At 45.3% G+C, this 25,790-nt stretch overlaps 1 protein-coding gene across 1 annotated transcript in view; it reads left to right on the forward strand.

Annotated features, from left to right (window-relative positions):
* The window catches only part of CTDSPL (CTD small phosphatase like), a 124,528-nt gene that overhangs the window by 82,703 nt on the left and 16,035 nt on the right, over positions 1–25,790 (forward strand). The window contains 1 exon segment of the mRNA XM_059939177.1: positions 10,185–10,339. Coding sequence (XP_059795160.1) covers positions 10,185–10,339 — 155 coding nt within the window.

A 25,790-nucleotide genomic window follows, 5' to 3' on the forward strand; every position in this document is an offset into this window, starting at 1 on the left:
ATTGGCTATATGTTTTTTATCATTGCTGCTGGTTTCTTAGGTCCAAAACTGGACCTCGTTGTTTAAACATTCATTTATTTGATTACTGTTAAATTTTAACCTTTGCTTCCTCTAAATAAGTGCGTCATCTGTTTAAATCCTTTGTTCCGTTACTTATTTTGGCTCTCAGTGTGAAAAACAGACTCTATATAGTGATGGTTAAGAGCTCAGATTCTAGACCCACACAGACCTGGTTTATCTCCAGCCCTGCTACTTCGGAGCTGTGTGACGTGGGGCACAGGGGTTTGGGGAAGTGCTGAGGCCAGGAAAGGCATTCCCAGCCGAGGGGCTGTCCTGGGAAGCTGAGTCACAGAGTTTGGTGGCCTGGGTACATTCGGGGGACGGCACAACAGCCACTGTGTCTGGCTTCATCTAATAGGGTTGCCGGGAGTATCACTGGTTCATTTTGGAGTTTTCAAAAGTGTGGTATTTGGAGTGAAGGCAGGTGGCCTAAGGCTTCATATTCAGAGTTTCTCCCTGGAAACAAAACCCCAACCCATCAAGTGCTGGGGAGAGGCAGGGAAGGGTGGTAGGAAGGCCGGGAGCCCTGCAGCCAGGCTGCTCTGGCTTTGACCCCCAGCACCCTCACGGCACAGTTATATGTACTCCTGGTCTTGTCTTCCCATCGGAAAATGGGGTGATCGTATCGGCACTGCACATCGTGAAGGCCACAAGTGATTTATGTCAGGGGCCTCACACAAACAAGGCACTCAACTAACGTGGGCTGTTACGAACCAACTGTGAACGGGGAAGCGCATCCTCCCATCTCAGAGGATGAGATTAGGATTTCTCCTGCCCGGTTTTCAGCCATCGGCCCTTGCGGGCCCTCCCCTTGATTTCTCACTGCTGGAGGAACCACTGCCAGTTAACAGGCTGCAGTGGGGAAAAGAGCTTCCAAAGGTACATTTCTTTCACAGAGTGGTGGGTGGAATTCCCTGAGCAAATCGATCACTTGGGAATAAAGTAGGGACTGATGGGACATCTTGAAAAGTGACTAAGTCCTTTTCCTAGGAGAAAAGGATGTTTGGAATCTCAGCAGCTACATCTGCTTTTGAACTCTGTGCGGTCTGTGCCCTGGCCTCTCCCCACCCCCAAACCCCCCCCCCCTTTTTTTCAAACAGGGGAAAGTTGTGTTTGTTGACAACTCTTTCAGGGTGGGAAAGGAATGTAATGTATGCATAGACTGCCCAGAATTTCCTGTTAGACACCCATTCCAAACCTCGGCCCTGGGATGCATTCCAGAGATTGCAGCCCAGTTCTGGAAGAGAAGAAATGGTGCATTCATTTAAAAGCTGACCCTCAGAGGAACTCCCCCTCCTCCCTTAAAAAAAGGTGTTTAGCATTTTCTGTGGTAAAGTGGTTGTGAATTCAGCTGTACAGTCTCTTCAGGGTTGTAATGTGCTCTGACATCCCCATGTATGGAGAAATAGCCTTACTTTGGGAAGCTCTGGTGTCCAGTTTTGCAGCTGTAACAGCATTGGTGTCCACATATTTTTAATGTTCTGCTGCAAATACGTGGATGAGACAAATCTGCTACGCAATACCTTTCTCACTTCTGCTCGTAACATGAAAGAAGCTGGTTCTGATGGCAGGTTTTGGTGCTATGACACATTAGCAGTAGACTTCGTGTGTTAAGTCAGTTTTCTCCTAGAAATTCTGTTACTCCGGGTCTTTGGTAGTCTGGACCCTGAGTCGGCATGTAGGCTGGCTTGGCATTGTGGAAATGAAAGGTAAACCTTGTTCTCTATAGCTGCCAAGATGCAGTTTCTTCACTTGGGGAGAAACTTGAATGATTGGGGGTGGAGTCATAGTTGGTAGCAAACATTGCCACCTATGTTTCAGCTACTTTCATCTTGACCCTGAAGCACTCCTTGGATCTATAGAGATGGGGGAGGGGGTCTCTGGGAGTTCGAGGTCAGATCAGAGATAAGGACGGATGGGTGGGTGGGGTGCTCACGGAGGAGAGTGTGTAAAGCCCTGAATCAGTGTAGACCCCAGAGGTTGTGATCCTGCAGCCAGGGATCCAGGACGGTTCCTAAGCCTCTCCACATCTGGAATCGAAACCAAGTCAGAATTGTCAAAGGGCAGTGGTTATGTGACGTGGGCAGCTATCATGCTAACCAGGAAACACTGGCTTTGGGGTCAACATGTCCATTTCTGGGTACAGAAGGGAACCAGTCAGGTCAGGAAGTAAGTATAAGAGGATGATCAGAAATGCCCCTCTCGGCCTGTCATACCAGCCCATTGTGGGTTCCGTTGTGCCTTCCGTCTGTTGGCATACACACAGTCCTCTTGTCTCAGTGGAGGGCCAAACCCCACCGTCAGCCTTGGTGGACTTTCTCCAAGACTTTCCATGTTTTTAACTACAACACTTTATTTCTAACCATATTTCATGTAAGATTTCCTCAAAAAGGCCTGAATCCTAGGGTTTAAGTTTCACATGTGGAGCTGCTTCTTACTTGTTTGTTTACTTTTTCTAACGTTATTATCATTATACAAAGAAACCTTCACTAGATAGGAGGTAGAGTTTGAAAGAGCTACTTCATGTTCTAAGTTTAGAATTCACATAACCAGAACCAAAATGGGTCTGCCTACATGTTTTCTCCTAAAGCCAGGCTGTTTTTGTGAGGACTGTTGTCTGGATACAGTCACTAACTTCTGTTCACAGTGAGACACTGCACTGGGCCTAAACCAATCATCAGTTTTTGTTGCTATATCTTAAGCTGCTGATAGATTTTCTCTCTTACACAAACATACAGGGTTTTGCTGCATCCACACAACAACCCTGTGGGGGGTAGGTGTTATGATTCCCATGTTACCTGTGTGGCTTAGGTAGATGAATTCACACTGGCGAACAGAAGGCAGGGCTGAGACTTGAACCCAAATGTAATTCTAAAGCCCATTTTCTTTCCATGTAACTTGTATTTAAAGTCAGTTTTCAGGGCTTCCCTGGTGGTGCAGTGGTTAAGAATCCGCCTGCCAATGCAGGGGACACGGGTTCGAGCCCTGGTCCAGGAAGATCCCACATGCCGCAGAGCAACTAAGCCACAACTACTAGCCCGTGTGCCACAACTAGTGGCTACTAGTAGTAGCCACAGCTACTGAGCCCGCGTGCCACAACTACTGAAGCCCATACGCCTAGAGCCCGTGCTCCGCAACAAGAGAAGCCACTGCGATGAGAAGCCTGTGCACCGCAACAAAGAGTAGCCCCCGCTCGCCTCAACTAGAGAAAAGCCCGTGTGCAGCAACAAAGACCCAGTGCAGCCAAAAATAAAATAAATAAAATAAATAAATTTTAAAAATAAATAAATAAAGTCAGTTTTCAAATAAGAAATTCCATTCTAGGCATGTTACATAAAAGAGGCCACATCTGTGATTTTTAAACATCCTGAAAATCTGTGATGTATATAGATAGCCTACATTAGTCATAATCTAAAATTTAAACTCAGTAGTTCCAGTTACAGAAGTCAAACCATGACGTGTGTGGTACAGATCTGATCACGTCATTCCCCGGGTCCATAGAATCAAATCCAGACTCATCACCATGGTTTACAAGGCCCTTGCTGTCATCATCCCCATCTCATAACACCTGGCCTCTTTGATTTCTCAAATATTTCATGCTCCCTCTCACTTCAGGGCCTTTACACGTTGCTGTTTCCCTACTTCCCTGCCCCCTCCAACAATTTTATAAAACTGTCAGCCCAGTTGTCAGACTACTTTCTTCTAAGAAGTCACTCCTACCCACCCGCTGCCAAATCTGGACTTTGTGCCCTTCTCTGGGCCCCAGCAGTGCCCTGTGCTACCCCATCATAGCAAGACTCGTACTGTATTAGAATTGCTTATTCTCGTGACTCTCCTCCTAGGCGTGCGTGTTGTGAGTTAGGGATGGTGCCTGTGTGATTTATCAGCGTCTCTGTACTGCCTCCCCTAGGAGCTCGCATTTTCAGGGATAATCCTTTCCATTGCAGATAGCATAAACCCAATTCGTATTGGCTTCAAAGAAAAAGAGATTCACATAACTGAAAATGCCAGAAAGGTCTGGTTTACTGAAATCAAGTCAGAGATCTGCCCCTCTGCACATCTCAGTTTTGGCTCATGTGATCAGTCAGGTAGGTGCTTCTCGCTTGGTGGCCAGGATGGCCGCCGGTGGCTCCAGGCTTACATCCTGCCAGCTTAGCAAACCAGCAAAAAGAGAACATTTCCTCCAATAGCCATAGCATGAATCCGGGGGCCAGCTTTCCTCGGCCCAGCTTGGGTCATGCGCCCATCCCTAAGCCAATCACGTGGCTCTTATTGGCCAGGCTTTGGTAATGGACTGAGAGTTGGTGAGGTGAGAGTGGTGGAACTTTTACCAGAGGAAGGGTAATGGATCTTGGCAGGCAAAAATGTCACACGTCTACTATACTCCCCGTCGGCAGCTGGTGCTTTGAAGATACTGGTTCTTGCTACCGGACCAGCAGTCTGCCAAGAGAGACCAGGGAGGTATTGGGGAGGCTTCCTGTCTCACCTTGAGGACTGAAGACTCAAGGAAGGCAACCATCTCTGCACTCATGTTAGCCGCCCCATTCATAGGCCCTCTCTAAGCCCCTCACCTGCTGTGCTGGAGGATGGGAGGTCCCCAGCCCTTGAAGGAGAAAGAGGGGGGGCGGTGTATGAGTGGGAAGCAGGGTGTTCATCTGCTGGCTGCAGTGACACCAAGTACAGGGACAAAGAGAGAGTCATTAGCTCCCAGGGTGTATCAAGGAAAACGGGGCCACGTGCCTGTTTGTCCTCAACGTCACACACTCCCCGCATGGTCAGAGGGCTCCAGGCACATGGGTGAGGCCCATGCCCAGCGTCTCCAGCTCTTCACAACCCTTCCCAGGATTTCTGCTCCACGCAGCCCTGCTCAGAAAAATGTGGGACGTCTTAGGATCACCCCATCTGCCCCTGCCGGGGATCTCCCCGTCCTACCCCGTAGGATGCCATTTTCATGGGCCAGCCATCTGTGTGGAGAGAAGGGCAGCTGCTGGGGCCAGCCACAGGCATGTCTTCATTAGCAGGACTGAGGAAGAAGAAGAGGAGCTCCTTCTGATGGGCCTGCGCTCCCAGAGCCTGGGGGAAATGGCAGCATACAGTGGCCCAGTAGGGGAGCCTGCAGGAGAGACGTGATGGGTCTGTTGGTCTCCTTGCCTGGTCCTCACGCAGTCCTCCTCCCCCGGGACGGTGCTCTTTTGATGCACAGCATGGGGCAAGGAGCCCCTGGATCAGATGCAGACAGGGCAGGGGCAGAGCTCAGCAGAGGAGGGTTGAGCAGGTGGGCAGGAGAGAGTGGATGCTTCCTCCCTTCATCTTGAAAGCAGTGTTCTTTTTCTAAGGGGAAGCAGGTAAACGGTCCCCAGCAGCATTCATCTGGACGCTTCACCGCTCCCTCCATTTCCTTTCCTCATCTCTGCCTCTCCAGTTTTTAGAGCAGTTGAGTAGAATCACTTCTGAGATTTTTCTAGTTTTGCTTTCTAAATTACAGTTTAAGTAACCAAGGTTTGTTATAGTAAGTTATGCCTCCTGGTTGTCAGATGCCAGGGAACAAATGTGGACCCACAGGATCCAGCCTTTGATCCGGGACTTACCAGCAGAACCCCTACTCCTTTACAAAGCAGAAGCTCTTAAGAAACTAATGATAATAATAAGAGCTGACATTTATGAAGTGCTTACCCTGTGCTGGGTACTGTTCTGTGTACTTTATATGAACTCATTTAATTCTCACAACAAGCCTATTGTTTCCACTTTACAGATAAGGAAACTGAAGCACAAAGAAGTCATATAACTTAGGTCCCGTACATTTGCTGGTCGAGCCAACACCTAGAAGGCTGACTTCAGAGGCCACACTCACAACCACCAGTCTCCTCACTTGTTGGGCTACACCTCGGTGGGTCATGTCAATAATTAATTACGGGACACAGAATCAGCAGCAGCGAAACAAGTTCTACTGCTATTGTAGTTGTCCGGGGACAGAATGATGAGGGCCTCAGCTGGGATATGAAAGGGACAGGGCATTGTTGAGGACAGATTTAAGAGCCACTAAGGGTATCAAAACCAACAACTTAATGAGAGGGAGAAGGGTAGATGTTTAGACTAGGAGATTGACGCCCCAGGTGAAGAGGGGACCTGCTGGGTGAAGCGCTCCTAGGAGGCATCCAGAGGAGATGCCCATCCGGCGGGCAGGTGGGTAAACTGGCCTGGAAGTCGGGAGAGAGGAATGGGCTGAAGATGTAGCCCAGACAGACAAGTGTTTATTTGGGAGTTCAGTGGCCAAGGAACAAATCCCTTCCACTGGAACAGGCTTCCTCCAGGAGGTGGGCTTTGAACCAGCCCCTGAAGAACAGGAATGTTCTCAGAAGTGGGGTATGAGGAGAGGAGGAGTGGGGGGTAGGATGTCAGCGTGATGAGGAGCCTACCGTGAGGAGGAAACCGGACATGAGGTGCACAGGTGTGGGCGTGGATAGCAACAGGAAGGTGATCAGGGAAAGCAACAGAAGACTTCGCAATAATTTTTGATGATGTTTTCCTCCTAAATCTGATAAAACATGGAAATCTTTATGAAATGTTCGAGACTGATGTTCAAAGTTCCTACTCTCTCCTTTACTCCTCCAAAGTATTCTTAAAACCAGTGTAACTGGAAGATGTATATATTAAACTGATTTTCATACCCGACTGTTACAGTTCTGATAAAGACCTTCTTCTGGCTCCCTGGGCCACCAGGGGGCCTCTTGTGTCATCAGTAGGGACATTCAAAGGGGCGAGTGAGGCCAGGTGGTGAGAGGCCGAGTCTTGATTAAGCACAGAGAAGGAGCAGGACCACCTGTGTGTCCAGGGAGGGTGAGAGGCTGGGTGGGCTGCCAGACGGGAAAGCCAGTGGGAGCACTCTGCTGGGGCAGATCATGGACTTGGTGCCCTCTTTTCACGTGGGCCCCTCTGGTTTGGGTTGGTGGGCATGTTCCATCCCGGCAATGTCATGGTCCGGGGCTGAGCCTGGGCCACCACAGCAGTGACATTTACCTCCTGCAAGGCTTATGGCGCTGCTCTTGCCTGATTTTCCCCTTTGCAGGCATGGAGTGGAAAGCGGAGGAGTAGGTGTAAGGGTTTAGGTTTGGGGGTAGGATATGGTTTCTCCTGAGCTTTACAGAGTTGCTGAAAGAAAGCTTAATGAGACTATTTTCTTTCCCTCTTGTTAGAGTAAAATGTAGTGACCATAAAACATTGGGAAAATATAGAAGGAAGAGGTGTAAATACCCAGAGTCTGACAATTACTGTTAACATTGCGATATGTTTTTGCCAATCTTTTCTCTACTACAATCTCTTTTCATTTGTTTTTGCAGAGTTATGATCAAGTCAGATATACAATTATTTGTCTTGCTTTTTTGATCTAATGTTATAAACATTTGTCCGTTAAAACATAGATGTTGATTTCGTGTATCGACTGAAACCCTTTTACCAGAAGTTTATGAGTAAATCAAGGGCCTTCTGGATTGTAGCTGGTGGAGAGGCCGCAGCTGGGGTGGAAGGCAGCAGGGTCATGAGACCCATACAGCCCACCTTGACCTCTGAGGAACAGTGAGTGCCGTGGGCAGGGTGGGCTTATGCTGGTCCTGAGGGAATCCAGCCATTTCCCCAGCCAGCCTGCTTTTGAGAGCACCAGCCCAACCCAAGGGTGATTAGAAGATTCGAAAGCCCCCAGCTGCCCGGAGGTTCCTACAGGCCCTAGTAGTGACCTTATTTAGCAGGAAGATGCCTGGACCCTCCCACAGCCATGAGCTGCTTCACCTCTTCCTACACAGACGGGGGAATGGAGTGAGCTGCCATTGTGAGGGGCGATGGCCTCCCAAGTGACCCAAGCAAATAGTGACCCTGCAGCCCTCTTTGCGGCTGCCACATGGCAAATAATCACATGGTGGAATTACAAGTAGCTCCCTGGCTCCACGGTCAGGATTTTTTTAGCACATAAGTTAGCTTGTTAATGTGTTAGTTAGTTATGGGGAAGATTTCTGTGACCCAAGGATGAAAACCAGATCCGGGAAAGTGCATTTTGCAGAGCTGTTTACTGCCCAGCCTGGGTGTTGACGGCTCAGTGTCACCAAGACATGAACAAAAAGCTTGTTTGCTTGCAGAGAAATGTGCTCTCAGCCGGGGAAGAGACAGTTTTTTCTTCCTCTGACTAAATTATCTGAGTGAGGCATAAAAAACTAAAATACCCAAAGTAACAACAAAACAGCTGAACCAATCATTTATATTAAATATGAGTTTATGGCAGTGCTTTTCTCCCCGTTTGGCGTGTTCCCTCCTTCTTAATCTGACCTGAGTTGTTTCAGAATTGTCTTCAGCGTGGTGCATGGGGAAAGCATGCACTCTGGAAACTCTGGGTTTGAATCTGGGCACGTGCAATTACTAGCTGTATATTCTCAGCAGTTAGATGGAAGCAATCACACCTATCTCCTTGGGTAGCTGTGAGGATGACATGAGATGAGGATTGTAAAGTACTAGAACCCAGAGGGCTGGCCCCAGGAAACAGTGGTCACTATCGCTGCCACCACTGCTGTGTGGGAGGCCTCTGTGCCTGGTGGTCCTCATGGTCTGGTCTGGCCGGGCGAGTGGGGCCTGAAATGAGAAGACGGGTGCCCTGTGACATGAACCTAAGGATTCATAAGGAAGAAGAAACAGCCAGCTTTTCCAGAGATTTATGGTTCTAAAGATCATCTTTAATTAATGAAGTTTGTTTTCTTTTCGCCTGTGCTAGGCAGCTTGCGGCATCTTAGTTCCCTGACCAGGGATCGAACCCGGGCCCCGGCAGTGAAAGCACGCCAAGTCTTAACCACTGGACCGCCAGGGAATTCCCAATGATTATCTTCAATTCACACTTCCTGGGCCATTTGCCTAAACCCAGGCTAAAGACCATCCAGGCCTGTGGAGCCACTGGCAAAACAGCCTTTCAGTCCTTTTTCAGAATTTCTGAATGCATTTGGTTTTGCTGCTGGCAGAAGGGTACCTGCAGACTTTCAGCAAAGGTTTTGTGATCTCTTGAGAGGGCAGGTGCTATACAAATCCCTCAAGTGTACAAAGAGGAATCGTGCCAGAATTGCTTTGTGGGAGAGATGGGCTCCAACAGTTATCATGCGAACTTAATAATTTCCTACAGTGGTGATCTTCCCATCAACCCCAAGCATGGTCCCTGTGCCCGTAGCCTGTACCCAGACGTGGTATGTGGTGGGACTGCTGCTGACCCGCCCAGACGTGGTATGTGGTGGGACTGCATTCCCAGGGCTAAATGCTCCTGCACCTCCAAGTTGTCAACCTCCTCCCCTGAGGTGTGTTTCTCATCGGTACTAACTTTCGTCTTTTATTTCTGACTTGTGGCGACTTGTCTTGAGCCCTGGATAACAGAAAGGATCCATCCCTCCCTCCGGAGCCTCAATCCAGGACAGGCCAGGGAATGAGTCGGTGGCACAGTATTGCCCTGGGTCTCGTGAAGATAGGCTTTGCCCTGGCCAGCCCCGATGTTCTGTCCCACCTCTCCTGCTGTTTCTGTTTTAAGTGTGGTGGGAGCCCCCACCCCTGAGCTCTGTGGGTCCAGGCTCCCATCAACTTCTTGACAAATGGCAGAGTTTAAGAAGAGGGCTGCTTTGTGCCTTCACACATCTTATTTCTTAACCCATGAAGTTAGTTGTTTCCATGGTGAGCAGGGAGTGTCCAAGAACCTAGTTTCAATGTGACTCTTCCTTGGTACCCTTCACAGAGAAATGCTTCTCAGCGAGGGACAAGTCTGATTTGTGCCTGCAAGGATCTATGTTTTGAAGTAGCACTTGTGCAGGGTTGGCAGACTTTATCTGCTGGTCTCAGGAAGGCAGATGGCCCCGGGGATGGGTCAGCTAATGAGCAAGCAGCCCCCACTGGGCCGAGATCAGGGGAATTCTGTCCAGCCAGCAGGACTGGACTCCATCGACTGGCTGGCCCTCTGGGAGTCACGTCACAGTCTTTTAGGGGAACTTCCTGGCTCCCCTCGTCTTCTGGTCCTGAGTTGGTCTCCACGTGTCAGGGCTCTGGGACGGCTGCACGTTCGAGTTTTCCCGTAGTATTACAGTTGGCCACGCTGTGCTCTGTTTCTCTTCCAGCATCCCAGTGCAACGTCAGCCTGAAGAAGCAGAGGAGCCGCAGCATCCTCAGCTCCTTCTTCTGCTGCTTCCGTGATTACAATGTGGAGGCTCCGCCAGGCAGCAGCCCCGGTGTTCTTCCGCCGCTGGTGGAGGAGAACGGCGGGCTTCAGAAGGTCAGTGCCGACGCGGAACTTCCGCCGCCGCGCGTCTGTCCCGTCCTTGACGAGCATCCTTAGTCAGAATCCGTGACAGTATGTGCGCAGCCATTTACTTAAAGATTTGAAATTACCAAAAAAGTCATCTTTTTTGTTACAGGATATGTCAGTCATTCCCATTTAGCAACTGAAGAACATATTTGATGCGAGTTATAAGAGTCACTTCACATTTTTGTAACATTCTGTCGTGGGAAGTTTGTATGAAAGAGAGAGTTAAAGAACCAGGAGCAGACAAAGAAATGGAAAGACCAGAGGAGACACAGAGACTTGGGAAAAAGCCAATAATAAATATAAGTGAATTTAACTACCTTGTTTAATAATAAACGTATTTGTTATATATTCTTTCATATGTGTCAAATAAAAAATTTTAAGTCAGATCATCACAATAGGTTAAAAAAGAACAAATTCCACCCACATGCTGTCTAACAGACCTCATATTCAAAACAAAATGGCTCAGAACAGTTAAAAGTAGGAGAATGAGCAAGAAGACATCACACAAGTATAAACAAGAAGAAAGCAGGGATTATAATAGTAATCTCAGTCGGAAGAGAATTTCAGGTAAAAATCACTGAAAGAGACAAAGGAGATTATTCATTATGAAAGACACAAGAGTCATAAAACTTTATATCCCAAATAACGTGAGCAGAAGACATGATCTGACGTTTCATAAAATAAGAAACACAATTGGTCAGTGAACATGAAAAAAATGTTCAATATTGTTAGTAATCAAAGAAGTGCAAACTAAAACAATGAGATATCCTTTTCCATCAAATTATCAAAAGATATTTTTAAAAGTAATATTTGGGTTTGGCATGGGGGTAGTGAGAGAGAGAGTAGAGGATGTAAATTGGTTATTGGTAGGAGTGTGAATTGGTTTCACCTTTCCAGAGAGAAATTTGGCAGTGTGATCCCAAAACCTTAAAAATACACTATCTGTCCACCCAAGCAGTTCCTCCTTATTGACATGAGTATGGATGTGCAAAGATTTAACCATAAGATACTATCCAGCATAGATTATAATATTGCAGAATTATAAGCAAGCTGATCATCAACAATAAACAATAAAAGACCTATACAGTAACCATACAATCAAATAGTATGCAGGTATTAAAAATGATGTCTCAGGGGCTTCCTTGGTGGCGCAGTGGTTGAGAATCTGCCTGCTAATGCAGGGGACACGGGTTCGAGCCCTGGTCTGGGAAGATCCCACATGCCGCGGAGCAACTAGGCCCATGAGCCACAACTACTGAGCCTGCGCGTCTGGAGCCTGTGCTCCGCAACAAGAGAGGCCGCGATAGTGAGAGGCCCGCGCACCGCGAGGAAGAGTGGCCCCCGCTTGCCGCAACTGGAGAAAGCCCTAGCACAGAAACGAAGACCCAACATAGCAATCAATCAGCTAATCAATAAATAAATCTTAAAAAAAAAAAAAAAAATGATGTCTCATAAATATTACTGATATAGGAAAATGTTCACAATATATCACTTAGGGGAAAAAAGGTTAAAATATAGTAGGCAAGTATATTTATAAATAGGTATATGGTCATAAGCACACATACACACACACACACTCACACACACAGGCGTTTACAAGACCAGAATGACGTATGCCAAAATATGAAGAGATTATTTCAGACTGGTGGAATCTGTGTAAGATTTTCTCTTCTCCTCTGTGCCTTATTTCTTTTTCTTTTTTCTTTTCCCAATTTTCACAGAAAAGCTTAATTAGAAAATAGATTAGCTTAGAAAATAGATTATTTTAAAAGTGCATACGAACGTAAGGAAGAGGATTCTGGGAAGACTACAGCTTGAGCATGTGGCTCTGACCATTTAAATTCCCTCTCTGGATAAACCCAGGTGGGCCTGCTGGTGGAGCCTGGGAAGTACAGCAAGGCCTCCACTTTTCCTGACATCTCCAGGGGAAGGAGAGGGCACAGAATTCATTCTCTCTGATACTCAGTAAGAAGCAGGGAACCACATCAGAGGAAAATGCTTGCCTCTCTTGCAGTCCTAGGATGAAGACTTGAAATGTGAAGTCCTGTGAGGTCAACAAGCCAGCGGGAGCCTGTGGATCCCCTTGGAAAGGGCCTGCATTGCCCACTTAATGTGTGTGGTCCCTGGAGGGGCTGCACTGATGAGCTGAATTGCTTTCAGTCTAGTGCCCTGGAGGAGCCCAGTAGTACAGGGACTTTCTTCACCTCTTTGTGCTTTGTCAACTTGGGCTCTGCTGGACCATGAAAACAGCCCTGCCTCGCAGTGCTGGGCCTTGCAGTGTTCCCTCATTTACCACTGCCGAGAAGATTACACGTTGAAAATCTAGAGTGTGAGACTCCCACTGAGGTAAAACTAATGGAAAAGGTAGAAGAAAATGATAGTTCAAGAAATGAATTTTTTTTTTTGACCCTGCCTCATGGCATTTGGGATCTTAGTTCCCCGACCAGAGATCAAACCCGTGCCCCTGCCTTGGAAGCAAGGAGTCTTAACCACTGGACCACCAGGGAAGTCCTGAAATGAATTTTGAGTATACAAATAACTTTTAGAACTTAAAAAAAAAAACCCTTGATTTCTAAATACAAAAATTCAGTAAATAAACTGAGAAAAAGAGTGGGAATGATCACTGCTGAGAACTTCATTAATGTTCTGGAGGAGCAAGTGGAAAAAATATCTTACAATTCAGACCAGAAGCACAGAGTCAGTAATTGTGAGAGGTGGGAAGAAACATCTAGGAGACCTAACATGCAAATAATAGGAATTCCAGAAAGAGAAAAAGTAATAGAAGAAAATTTTCTTGAGCTGAAAAAAAACCTTGAATTTGCAGATTGAGAGGATTTACCAAATCTGCAGCAGGATTAGTGGCAGCAAGAAAAGGAGCACATGTATGCCTAGATATATGCCATTGAAATTCTGAAATTTAAGTATAAAGAAAATCTTACAAGCTACAGGAACAAGGTATTTTCAAAGAAAAGAGAATTATACTACCACCAGACTTCTTATCAGCAACACTGCAAGCCAGAAGACTATGAAAAAATGTTTGCTACTGAGAGAAGAGTTACAAACCAAAAATTCTACATGTAACCAAGATATCGTTTATCTACTAAGGCAAAAGAAGTACATTTTCAGACATAGAATGCTTCAGAAAGGGGACAAAAAAACAATCTGGGTGAGATTGATATTCAGTTATGATATAATTGTAGAAAATGTAGGAATAAATACAATTGTTAGGAACAGAACTGTGACAAGTAGCACAATTAGAAAATAGATCCTCAGAATTCACAGAGAGTGAAAGGGGAAATAAACAGAATTGTGAACAAGCCATCAAAATTAAGGAAAGGGGGAACTTCCCTGGCGGTCCAATGGTTAAGACCCCTCACTTCCAATGCAGGGGGCACAGGTTCAATCCCTGGTCAGGGAACTAGGATCCTGCATGCCGTGTGGTGCAGCCAAAAAGAAAAAAAAATTAAGGAAAGGGGAAAATAAGTAACAATAAATAGGAACCTAACATAAAGAGTAGGCATAAAACCAAGTTTAATGAACCAAATTCTCCTAACAAAAGGCCAAGACTCTATCAGATGGGCATGACAAATCCAGCAGGATGCTGTCTCCAAGAATACACCTGTATCAGATAGGAATGATTTTGGCAGCAAGTAAAAGAAAACTGACAAATAATAACTTAGCCAAATAGGAGATTATTTTTCTCACATATAAAGCCTGATGCTGGCAGTTGCTGGATATAGTTTAGATGCATGGTGATACCATCAGTGTCCCAAACTCTTTCTGTTCTTCTATCTTTTGATCTTTCTGCTCCACCGTTCTTGGAGTGTTTGCCTTCATCCTCATGCTTTTTGTTTACTATCATCTCAAAGTCACAGGCTTCGGATATCACATCCACATTGAAGAGAACACAAGAGGAAGGAGTAGCACTAGCCATGTCTGTCCGTTTTATGGAAATGCTTTCACAGAAAGTCCCAGGAGACTTCTGCTTATGTCTTATTGGCCAGAACTTTGTCACCTGGCTGCCCTCCAGCAGCAAGAGAGGCCTGAAAGGGGAAGGATATATACCTGCAGATTCCTGCTCTCAACAAAATCAGACCTCTTTTCACAGAGGAGAAAAGAGGAATCACTACTGAGTAGATTTAGGGTCAGTGTGAGTTCAGTTATGCTGCAGTAACAACTCCAAATCCTCAGAGGCTTAACATAATGAAAGTTAATTTTTCATTCATGCTACATGTTTATCATGGGTTGGCTGGGCCATCTGTTCTGTGGCAATGTCCAATAGAAATATAGTGTGAGCCACATGTGTAATTTAACTTTTTCTAGCAGCCTCATTTTTTTAAATATTTTTTAAAACTTGAGATTGATTTTTTAAATTTTATTTTTATTTTTTATTTTTTTGGCCATACCATACGGCTTGTGAGATCCCAGTTCCCCAACCAGGGATCGAACCCAGGCCCTCGGCAGTGAAAGCACAGAGTCCTAACCACTGGACTGCCAGGGAATTCCCGAAATTGATTTTAATAATAGATTTTTATTTAACCCAATATGTCCAAAATGTTATTTCAACGTGTAATCAATAGAAAAAGTTATCAATGAGATAAAATTTACATTCTTTTATATTACTAATTCTTCAAAATCTGATGCATATTTTATACTTACAGCACATCTTAAATGTGGACTAGCCACATTTCATGTGCTCAACAGCTACATGTGACTAATAGCTACTGTTATTCTATTAGATAACTCTATCTTATCCTCATTCATGGACCAGACTAAGGAGGGCCCATCTCTTTGCTTCCATGATTGTCAGGTCCGCAGAAAGGGAATGTGGTAAATCACACTGGCTCTTAAAATTTTCACTCAGAGGTAACAAGGCTTATTTCAACCTACATTCTATTGGCCAAAGCAATTCACATGATTACACCTAACTTCAAGGAGTGTGGAAGTGTAATCCTACCATGTGCCCAGAAAGAAAACTGGAATTATTTGGTAAACAGTGCTAATGACTGTTACAGTATGCAGCTAATAGCTTTTGACCCAGCATCTAACATACACTGATACCAAAAAAAGGTAGAAAATAAAGAGATGGGCAAAATGTACAAAGCAGATCAAATAAATAGAAAGCAAAAGGGGCGGTATTAGTATCAGACAAAACAGAATTCAAGGCCAAAAACATTAAACAAGAGAAAGAGAGACATTTTATGATAAAAGAACTAATACATGCAGTGTACAGTAGCCATAAACCTTTACATACCAATCAACAGTACAGCCAAATACATAGAAGGATATCATTTAAACATGATATAAAGCTGTCTTCTAAAAATAAACAGCAAACAACATAGGAAAATCATTGGAAATTCTGGCTAATGTAATAAGATAAGAAAATGAAACAATTGATATAAATATGGAAAAGATAGAAAACCAGTTTTATTTGCAGATGGCATGATTATTTACAGTGAAATCCCAAAATACTACCAAAAAATGAGAATCACTAAAAGGTTTTGATGTGGTGGCTCTTATTTCCTGAGAAGTGTGTTGTGTTTCTGAATAAGAAGACTTAAAATTTATACAGAAGAAAAAAAATGTCTAAGAACAGCTGAGAGGGCTTCCCTGGTGGCGCAGTGGTTAAGAATCCACCTGCCAATGCAGGGGACACGGGTTCAAGCCCTGGTCCAGGAAGATCCCACATGCCTCAGAACAACTGAGCCCATGTGCCACAACTACTGAGCCTGCGCTCTAGAGTCCACGAGCCACAGCTACTGAGCCCGCGCACCTAGAACCCGTGCTCTGCAACAAGAGGAGTCACCGCAATGTGAAGCCCGTGCACCGCAATGAAGAGTAACACCTACTCGCCGCAACTAGAGAAAGCCCATGCCCAGCCACGAAGACTCAAGGCAGCCAAAAATAAATAAATAAAATAAATAAATTTTTAAAAAAAGAACAGCTGAGAAATTTTTGGAAAAATATCAATATAATGAAAGATACCTAGACTTAAGAGATATTAAGCCATATGGTACATTGGTATAGAAAAACATAAGTGGAATTTGTATGATGAGATTTCACTGTAAACCCTATCACAGCCCGAATTCTGATATCTCCCCTCAAACTCTCAATTTCCCCAATTTGAAAATCATTGCTGAGGAGAGTCCCCATTAGTGAAGGGAACATAGTTTGTACCCTAGGCCTGTAAAGGATTAAAAAAGTGAAGAATCACTGCTGTCATAGTAAAAGTTATTTTTATCTAGTACCTGCCTAGATGAATGACTTGAGAAGATGATGGTGCAGCCCTGGAAGGTTTCCTGGAGCCCTTAGCCATATCTACCAGAGAATAAAGTCCTTTAAAGGGAGCTCCTCTGGCAGAGCTGGGCTTACCTGGACCTAGTGTTCACTCATGGAAACGTCCTTTGGTTAACACTTGTCAGAGTGGCTTTTTAAAGAATTAAGTTAACTCTGAGTAGTGCATCGTTTGCATAATCTGCAACCCTTCAGTATGTGAGACCAGACCTTGTAGAAAGAGCCTGTGTCAAAGTGGGGCGACTCTGCCCTTTGCACTCACCTGGTCAGGACACCTGGAACGTAAAGCCCAGGCTCAGTAGATGTGGAAGCCGATTCCAGGCATGTCTCTACTGCTGCCTCCTGGGCTCTCCCAACCTCTTGGAGCTCAGCCTGCCAGGGAGGAGGGAAGGCTGTGGACAGAATGCAACAGATGGTTCCATCCACCCTGCATATTCACTGTCCTGGAGAAAAGCTTCAGAGCAGTGGCCTGGGGTGGCTACCACTGTGACCGTCACAGTTACAGCCTGGACTGGAGACAAGTTGCCCAAAATAAAAGTGTCTGCAGCCCCTGGCTGGAGGCTAGCAGGAGTCAGCACTCAGAAGGCCCCAATGGCAGAGGCCATGGAGGACTTCTAAGTGCAAGGACAGAGTGAAAGCCATTGCTGGCGGCCGCTCACTCATACACGCGTATCCCATGTACACACACGTAAACCTCTAGGGTAATTTTCAAGCCCACATACTTGTCTAGGGTGGCACCTTTGGTTGTGGTCTGTGTTTTGTCAAGCCCTTCCCAAATAACCGTTTGGTGGTATTATCTCTCACCTCACTGATGTGCTCACCTGGTCTGAAGGTACACCTGTGTGTTAGGGCTGTTTGCCATCTCCCACTAGCGCATTGGTTCTCAAATGGAAATGACTTTGCCCCCTAGCGAACATTTGGCTGTGTCTGGAGCCTTTTGTTTTTTTAACATTTTTATTAGAGTATAATTGCTTTACAATGGTGTGTTAGTTTCTGCTTTATAACAAAGTGAATCAGTTATACATATACATATATCCCCATATCTCTTCCCTCTTGCGTTTCCCTCCCTCCCACCCTCCCTATCCCACCCTCCTAACTGGTCACAAAGCACCGAGCTGATCTCCCTGTGCTATGCGACTGCTTCCCACTAGCTATCTGTTTTACATTTGGTAGTGTATATATGTCCATGCCACTCTCTCACTTTGTCCCAGCTTACCCTTCCCCATGCCCGTGTCCTCAAGTCCATTCTCTAGTGGGTCTGCGTCTTTATTCCCGTCTTGCCCCTAGGTTCTTCATGACCTTTTTTTTTTTTTTTTTAGATTCCATGTATATGTGTTAGCATACGGTATTTGTTTTTCTCTTTCTGACTTACTTCACTCTGTATGACAGTCTCTAGGTCCATCCACCTCACTACAAATAACTCAATTTCGTTTCTTTTTATGGCTGAGTAATATTCCATTGTATACATGTGCCACATCTTCTTTATCCATTCATCTGTCGATGGACACTTAGGTTGCTTCCATGTCCTGGCTATTGTAAATAGAGCTGCAGTGAACATTGGGGTGCATGTGTATTTTTGAATTATGGTTTTCTCAGGGTATATGCCCAGTAGTGGGACTGCTGGGTCGTATGGTAGTTCTAGCCATTTTGTTGATGCTACTGGGGTTTCTACTGGCATCTGGTGGGTGGAGGCCAGGGTTGCTGCTGAGGACACTACAGGGCACGAGACCCACAGCAAAGAGTCATCAGACTCCGAGCATCAGTAGTGCGGGGTCGAGAGCCCTGCTCCACAGGGACCCAGTGGGCTTGTGAGCTTCTGGTTAAAGTCTCCCCCACCAAGCTCCAGATGTTGGGAACAATCTTATTTAAGCGCTTCTGAAATGAACGTCTCCGCATAAGCTCTTGAAAACCAAGATTTGATTTGATTGCGCCGTTGTGCTGGAGAACAGCACGGCTCTGCCTTGAATGATGGCAGAAGGCAGTTTAGAATCCTTAAGACAAGCCCCAAGTGTCCTGAGGAAGGAAAGAGCCATCAGGAGTATCTCAGGATGAAACACCAGTTGCTGCCACACTGCAGAGGTGATGACTAGGGGCTAGAGATAATCAAGAAGTTGCGAATTGGTTCTTAGAGGCAGAGCAGAGCTCAGAAAGGTACCAGCCACCTGCCACTGTTGGCAATCAGGACTGACTCCTTCCTGTGAGACCCCTGGCACCAGTGACCCCCTCAATAAAGGTGGGTACACTTTCACAAATCCTTCGATGTGGGAGACTGACCGTGAAACAGTGCATCTCTTTGTCAGGGACCGTGATGCTGCGATTCGTTGCCTCCCATCCCACCAGCTGAAAAAGAAGAAGAAACACAGAAACTGGAAATTCTCAATGGAGATAAACTTGTTCTTGTATTAGCTTTTCTTGAGGATGCTAAAATGAAGTGTTTCCATCAACCAGGTTTGGAACGGCTGGCATTCCAGCTGAGGAATGGTTGAGGCCCTTCCTTGGGGGCTGAATTTTCTGAGCACTCCCTATGAATACAGGTTCTGTTCCCCTTAACGGGAAAGCTGTCCCATGCCTATGGCCTTGGAGGGAACTCCTTACACCTTGCCTGTCCCCTCTGCCCAGTCCTCCCCTAGAAGAGGACCAGAAGTGGGTGCCTCATAATCTGCTGAAACTGTCCTCCTTGCCCTGTATATTGTATTGACTTAAAGCTTTAGTCTTTTAGGGGAAAACTTACTTAAATGAAGAAACAAGCCAGTTATTAGAGAGATTCATGGATCAAAGTAAAATAGGGGTTTTCATTTTTACTTTTCATTTAAGGATTAAATTCCTGGGAGTAAAGGAGGCACTATTTAAATAAACAAGATCATTTATGAGCTTCGGGAACCTGGCCTCGTTTCTCAGGGGAGGCGGTGTCTGGGAGGCAGAGTGGAGCCCAGTGCCCTAACTGTGGAATATCTTTGAGTTCCTCCTGTTCATCAAATCCCACCAAGGTACAGAGAACAGGCAATCATATGGCCACTGTACTCAAGAGTGCTTTGAAGTTTCTTTTGAGAATATGATCTACTTCTCTTTGAACCTGACAGTGATTTTTTTTTTTTCTTTCTCCTCAGGGTGACCAGAGGCAGATCATTCCCATACCAAGTGTATGTATATTTATCCAATTTTACTTAAACAGTTATAGAATCTTGTAGCTTTTGGCTTACTAATATAAAAGATTTTTTAATATTCTTGCTTATATTGCGTTTTTATCGTGTGGTATTAACAGCTCTGGTCTGTTGAAAAAAAAAAAAAAAAAAGTGAAGCTACATTTTAAACTGAGAGCAGGAAGTTCTGTACAAGTTTCCTTTCTTAGGAACAGCAAGGCAACCAGCATCTATTAACCAAATTCTCACCTTTCTCTCTGCAAAGGGCCTCCACGTCTCTTAGTAAGCTGAGGCCGCACTCCCCCACTCCATAGACTGCAAGAGCATACTTTTGCCCCAACAGGGTTCTTTGCAACAGGTTCTGTCCCAGTGGGACTAGGTTCACCAGACCCCCATCCCAGGGGAGGAGACCATCCCTGACTGTTCAGCAGTGTCGGTAGCTTGGTTGGCCATGGCTCTGATCAGAAAAATCTTCTCAGTCGTATTCCCTGAACTTGCAAAATCACCGTACCATCACCACCACCCTGCCCTCTGCCCCCCGAATCCCACAGGCTGGCTGTACTGCAATTCTGCCCCAGCCAGGCACTCCCCTGGGCCACCAACTTCTGTTTTCAGTCCTGGAATTTGGGATACTAGCTGCACCAGTGTCTGCCCCAGCACAGGCCTGGACTGGCCACCCCTCAGACAGCTGCTCTCCCCACCTCTCCTTTTCTTCCTTCTTCTCTGCCAGCCGAGCCGTGTGGCCTGAGGCCAGTCAGCAAGCAAGAAGCAGACCAATGACCGACTCCCAAAAGAAACTTGCAGTTGAGATGTCTGTATCAAACAGGATCTCTCAAACAGTCCTATGTCCTTAGAGAAGGATTTAGGTTTTTAAAAGTTGTCCAGAAATTGATTTTTTTTTTTTTTTTTTTTTTGGCCGCACCGCACGTGGCTTGTGGGATCTTAGTTCCCTGACCAGGGATTGAACCCGGGCCCTCGATAGTGAAAGAGCGGAGTCCTGACCACTGGACCACCAGGGAATTCCCAGAAATTGATATTTTAATCCATAAAGATTCTCTGATTCAGATTGTCTGATTCAAATCTAATCATCTATCTTTACTTGGACTTTTTCACATATTTTCTGGGAACATCCAAGAGACACAGCAATCTTACATTGAAAGAAATGATGGATTTCATTAGTACAGTTTGACTTCAAATTTGGCAATGCATGTCACCTATAAATTGCCCAAAATATTTTTGTTAATTTCACTTATTTTCACAACTTTAACTCTCCATTGATTAACAAGTTGCAGGGGTTTGTGGAGTGATTCTGACTTTGCTAGTGTGCCTGGGGGTTGGGCTTTGTTGGGAACTGACTTTGATCAAAAAGATGGATCAATCAGCATAACTGCTTATCCAGTGTTTGAGTAGGATACCCAATGGGATTGATACCCGAGGCCTCTTTTTAATCTTTATACAAAGTAGTTTCGTATATTTTTCCTGCAAAGGTGTCTACATTCAACAGGTGGCATCTCTCCCCCTACCTCTGAGACGCCAATAGCACTGTTTTTTTTTCCTCAAAGTTAATTCACAGCGGGGGCTTCCCTCGTGGCGCAGTGGTTAAGAATCTGCCTGCCAATGCAGGGGACACGGGTTCGAGCCCTGGTCTGGGAAGATCCCACATGCCGCGGAGCAACTAGGCCCGTGAGCCACAACTACTGAGCCTGCGCGTCTGGAGCCTGTGCCCCGCAACAGGAGAGGCCGCGATAGTGAAAGGCCCACGCACCACGATGAAGAGTGGCCCGCGCACTGCGATGAAGAGTGGCCCCCGCACCGCGATGAAGAGTGGCCCCCGCACCGCAATGAAGAGTGGCCCCCACTTGCCGCAACTAGAGAAAGCCCTCGCACGAAACGAAGACCCAACACAGCCAAAAATAAATTAATTAATTAATTTAAAAAACAATAGCCAAGAGGAAAAAGATGCTTTGTGTAATTTAGCCCAGTGTTAGGTCAGTAAACCACAGACTGCTTCCTACATGTGAGACACTGGGTCAGGCCTTATGAATCTGCAATATCTTACAAGAAAGCAAAGCCTAGCTAAAGTAACTTGCATCTTTGAATAAGCACTTCCAGAAAAGCAGTTCCACCAATGGGTACTGTGTGATCTCCACTGCCTGCTTAGCATGCAGCACTAAACCCAAGTCCATCTGGAGACCAGCTCTGCCCCGGGATTCGAGCCTTGGGGTCCCCTGCAAAATCTGCACCTACCTGTCGAGACTGCAGCTCACATAAACGGTAACCCTGCCTTTTCTGGACCACGGGGGACCTGGTTAGTGCTAGGAGCCCCTGAGAGCTTGGAGGGCTACCACACAGGACCGGAAATCCAGGCTTGTGCTGAGCCTCCAAACCAAGTCCCCACACCCGCTGAAAGCTTTTTCCAGGCCCAGAAGACGAAAGGTGCCCCTAAGCCTGTGGGTGCCCAGAGGAGATCCGGCTGGAGTTCCCATCGCTTGCTGCTTACTTCGTGAGCCCCCCATTTTTTATTCTCATGCTGCTGTTTATATGTGCAGCCTCCATCTTTTGATTTTTCTTTTTTTACTAAGCTCATTTTTTCATTATTCACTTTTCATTATTCTATTTTTTCATTATTCAAACTCATGGTTTAAAAAAATACTGCAAGATTAAAATAGAAAAAAAAAAATCTCCCAACTTGATCCCGCTCCCTAGAATAGCCTTCTAACATTTGTTGTATATCCTTGCAGAAATTTTCTAAATCAACACAGGCATATTTAAACAAATGAGAGTGTTGTGAATTGCTTTTTGCTTTTATCAGGGTACCTTGAACATCTTTCCAGATATTAGTACATAGCGAGCTGCCTCATTGTTTTACACGTAGTTGATGGCATTTACGTTGTGTCCACTTTTGTGCTATTACAAATATTCTTGTGCTTGTGTGTTTGTCAACCTGAGTGATAGTATCTGGGTGATCAGTTCCTAGTTGTGGAAATGCTAGGTCAAAGGGTATACTTTATATTTCTGGTAGATTAAAGGCAAATTACCCTCCAAAAACCTAATTTACATTCCCAGCAAGAGCCCATTCCCTTTTCAAAAATGGTAATTAGCAAATACTTTGATCTTTGCTAACCTGAAAGTAAAGATTTATTGCTTTGATTTGCATTTCTTCATGAATGAGTATGAACATCTTTTCACAAGTTTATTGTCCATATGTATTTCTTCTTACCTATTCATTTCTTCTAGATTTTATACTATTTTTTTAAAATTTCAGTGAAATTAGCACTCTCCCCCAAATTTATGATATATTTTTTGTCCTGTTTATAATTATTTGGCCACACCGGAGTGTAATTTTATATAGGGAAATGTGTTCATCTTATCTTTTATGGCTCCTGAACTTTATGTCATGCTTAGAAAGCTCTCCCCACTCTATGACTATGACCCACTTGTCTCCTAGTATTTTAACAGTTTCATCATTACACTTAAATCTTTGATCCATCTGGATTATGTTGGTGTAGTGCGTGAAGTCTCAATCCAGCTTTATTTGCTTTTCCAGGTGGCAAGTCAGTTGTCTCAGCATCATTTATTGAGTAACCCATCTTTTGTACACCTATTAGAAATGACGTCTTTATCTGGACTTGATCTTAAACGTTTCACTTAGTAACATTTGTCTCCCAACTGGGAGCTGGGGTTTGGGGCCCTCTGTACCTCTTATCGGAAGCCTCATGTTCTGTCCAGTAAAAGTCAGGTGTTGAAGTGTAAGGAAGAATGCAGAGGGACAGGCTTGGAAACCGTGAAGTTTGGTGATGACTCTGAAGGTGAACACTCAGATGCTTTGGCCCCAGTGAGGACCAGACCCCTACCGTTCCCACATGCTCTCTGGAGTCACTTACGTCCCTGGTGCTTCCAGCTCGGGGTTGACAGTGCAGCTGAGCCATAAAATTGCTGAAAGGGGAGAGGAGAAATTTGTTTTCTAACAGTTACGTTTGTATGCTGTCGGCCTAAGCCTTTTAGTAAACAGTAGTATGCTTTTTTCCACCAAACCTTATGAAGATCATATAAGCAGAGCAACTCCTCTAGTTAGAGCTGGTGTCCAGTCTCCTTTGCCCCTCCTGCAGCAGCCCTGAGAGTTCTGCCCTGAGCTCAGGAGGCGCGAGGGGAGGGGGGGTGGGCAGTGTGCAGACTTGGAACCTGAGAACTCCAGTGCACAGACAACCACCCAACATACCAAGAAGAGGCGCCGCTTCTGTAAGATTTGCAAGGGTGTGTTATGGGGTGGATACCTTAGATTAACTATTCCTGGCCGCCCGTTCACAGCCAAGGACAGGAACTTTCACATCCACTCCCAGAAAGAGCAATGGCATGAATGCCCTTCTCAAACCTCCCCCTCCCCCCATGCTTTCTTACTCCCACCCCACCCCCCTGGCAGTGCCCGCCTGTGCTTGGGAGCAAGTCGTTGTGTTTAGAAAAGGCTCTTTTTGATATAAGTGGTGTTTCTCCTGTTCTTCAGCTTTATGATGACCTGAGAGAAAATTTGCATCAGGACATTTTTTAGTTAATGATTCAAGCATCACCTGAGCAGATCAATTGAAGTCACAAAACACTATCACAATTATCTAGTATCCTTGCATGTTCCAAGGACACAGCTGTCCAGAAGAATTCTTACCACTGGTCTGAGGAATTTGCATTAATCTAAAGCCAAGCTCTCAGGGAAGCCGCGTGCATTTAGGAACCGATCTAAGGGTTAATGGACCGCCCCCTGCAGCGTGTCGCCCCAGCCTGGCCTTGTTCTCTGCAGCAGAAATGCTAAATCAATAGCTTGCCTGTCACCCCGCTCGCTCTTTTCTCTCTTAAAATAGTGCGGGGAGGCTTTTTCCTTACTGTTAACTCAGAGAATGCTTGTAAAGTGTGGGTTAAACCTGCGAAGAAAGTAATTTTCATTCCCTGGTTTGGAAAATAACTGAGCCACTTCTGGCAGAGCTTTGATGTTTTCAGATATGCTAGGGATAGAAGTTCTAGATCCTTATTTTCCAGGCTAGCAATTACTTAAAGTTAAAATGCTGTTTTAGTCTATAAACGCATAGAAGAAGGGCTAGACAGATACACACCAAACTAAAAAGGGGGGGCACCTGGGGAAAGGAATTGGGGGGGTGAACATGGACGAGAGAATACTTGTGTTTTATATGTCTATATTCTTTACAATGAGAATGTGTTTTATTACATAATTGTATAATAGAAAATTAAAACAAATTTTATTCTAGTCACAAGCATGCTTTCTGCTATGGCTCACACAACAGAAATAACCCCAGTCCTCTCTATTATGTTCATTTATTGGGCTCATCACACCCTGCCTTTTTAAACCTCTTTTGAACTTCTTCTTGCAAGTTAATTTTAATTTTTTTAATAAAACCTGCCTGCTTGCTGATTTGTAATGAAGGACATAGTCCTTTCCAGGACACAGGGTCCCACGCTTCAAGTCTAAGGCACGTCTTTCCCAGTGCCACATTCTCAGGGATACTGCTTGGTGAACATTCATTAGAGCCAAGGGAGTTGGGAGGCCGTAAGGGCTTTTTCTGCTGGATGATGTTGGAGAGGATGAAACACCCACGCTTACTAGAGAGAGCCCCCCAGGAATTAGAAATGCTCATGTCTCCACACATTGCTTCATCCTACTCCGCCCCGACAATCCCTCCAGCCAAGATGATCATAGCACTTGCAAATTTACCTACCCTGTTGACCGCCTGCTTTACATTCACTATTGAACCAGCTCAAGTCCAAAATTAACATGAATTCCCTGACTAATGTTCAACTGAAACCAAAAAAAAAAAAAGAGAGAGAGAAAGAAATAGCCATTTAAAAGGGACTACTTCTTGATTTCATTTTTTTCTTGTTTTACTTGATAAGCTAAATTGTCCATTCTTCAGTGGTTAGGGACAGATATTTTCTTGTGTTTCGTTTTGCTTTAAATATGGAACAGAGCTTGACCTTCCTCC

The sequence above is a fragment of the Balaenoptera ricei genome, chromosome 11, assembly GCF_028023285.1.
Source record: "Balaenoptera ricei isolate mBalRic1 chromosome 11, mBalRic1.hap2, whole genome shotgun sequence".
NCBI classification, from domain to species: Eukaryota; Metazoa; Chordata; class Mammalia; order Artiodactyla; family Balaenopteridae; genus Balaenoptera; species Balaenoptera ricei.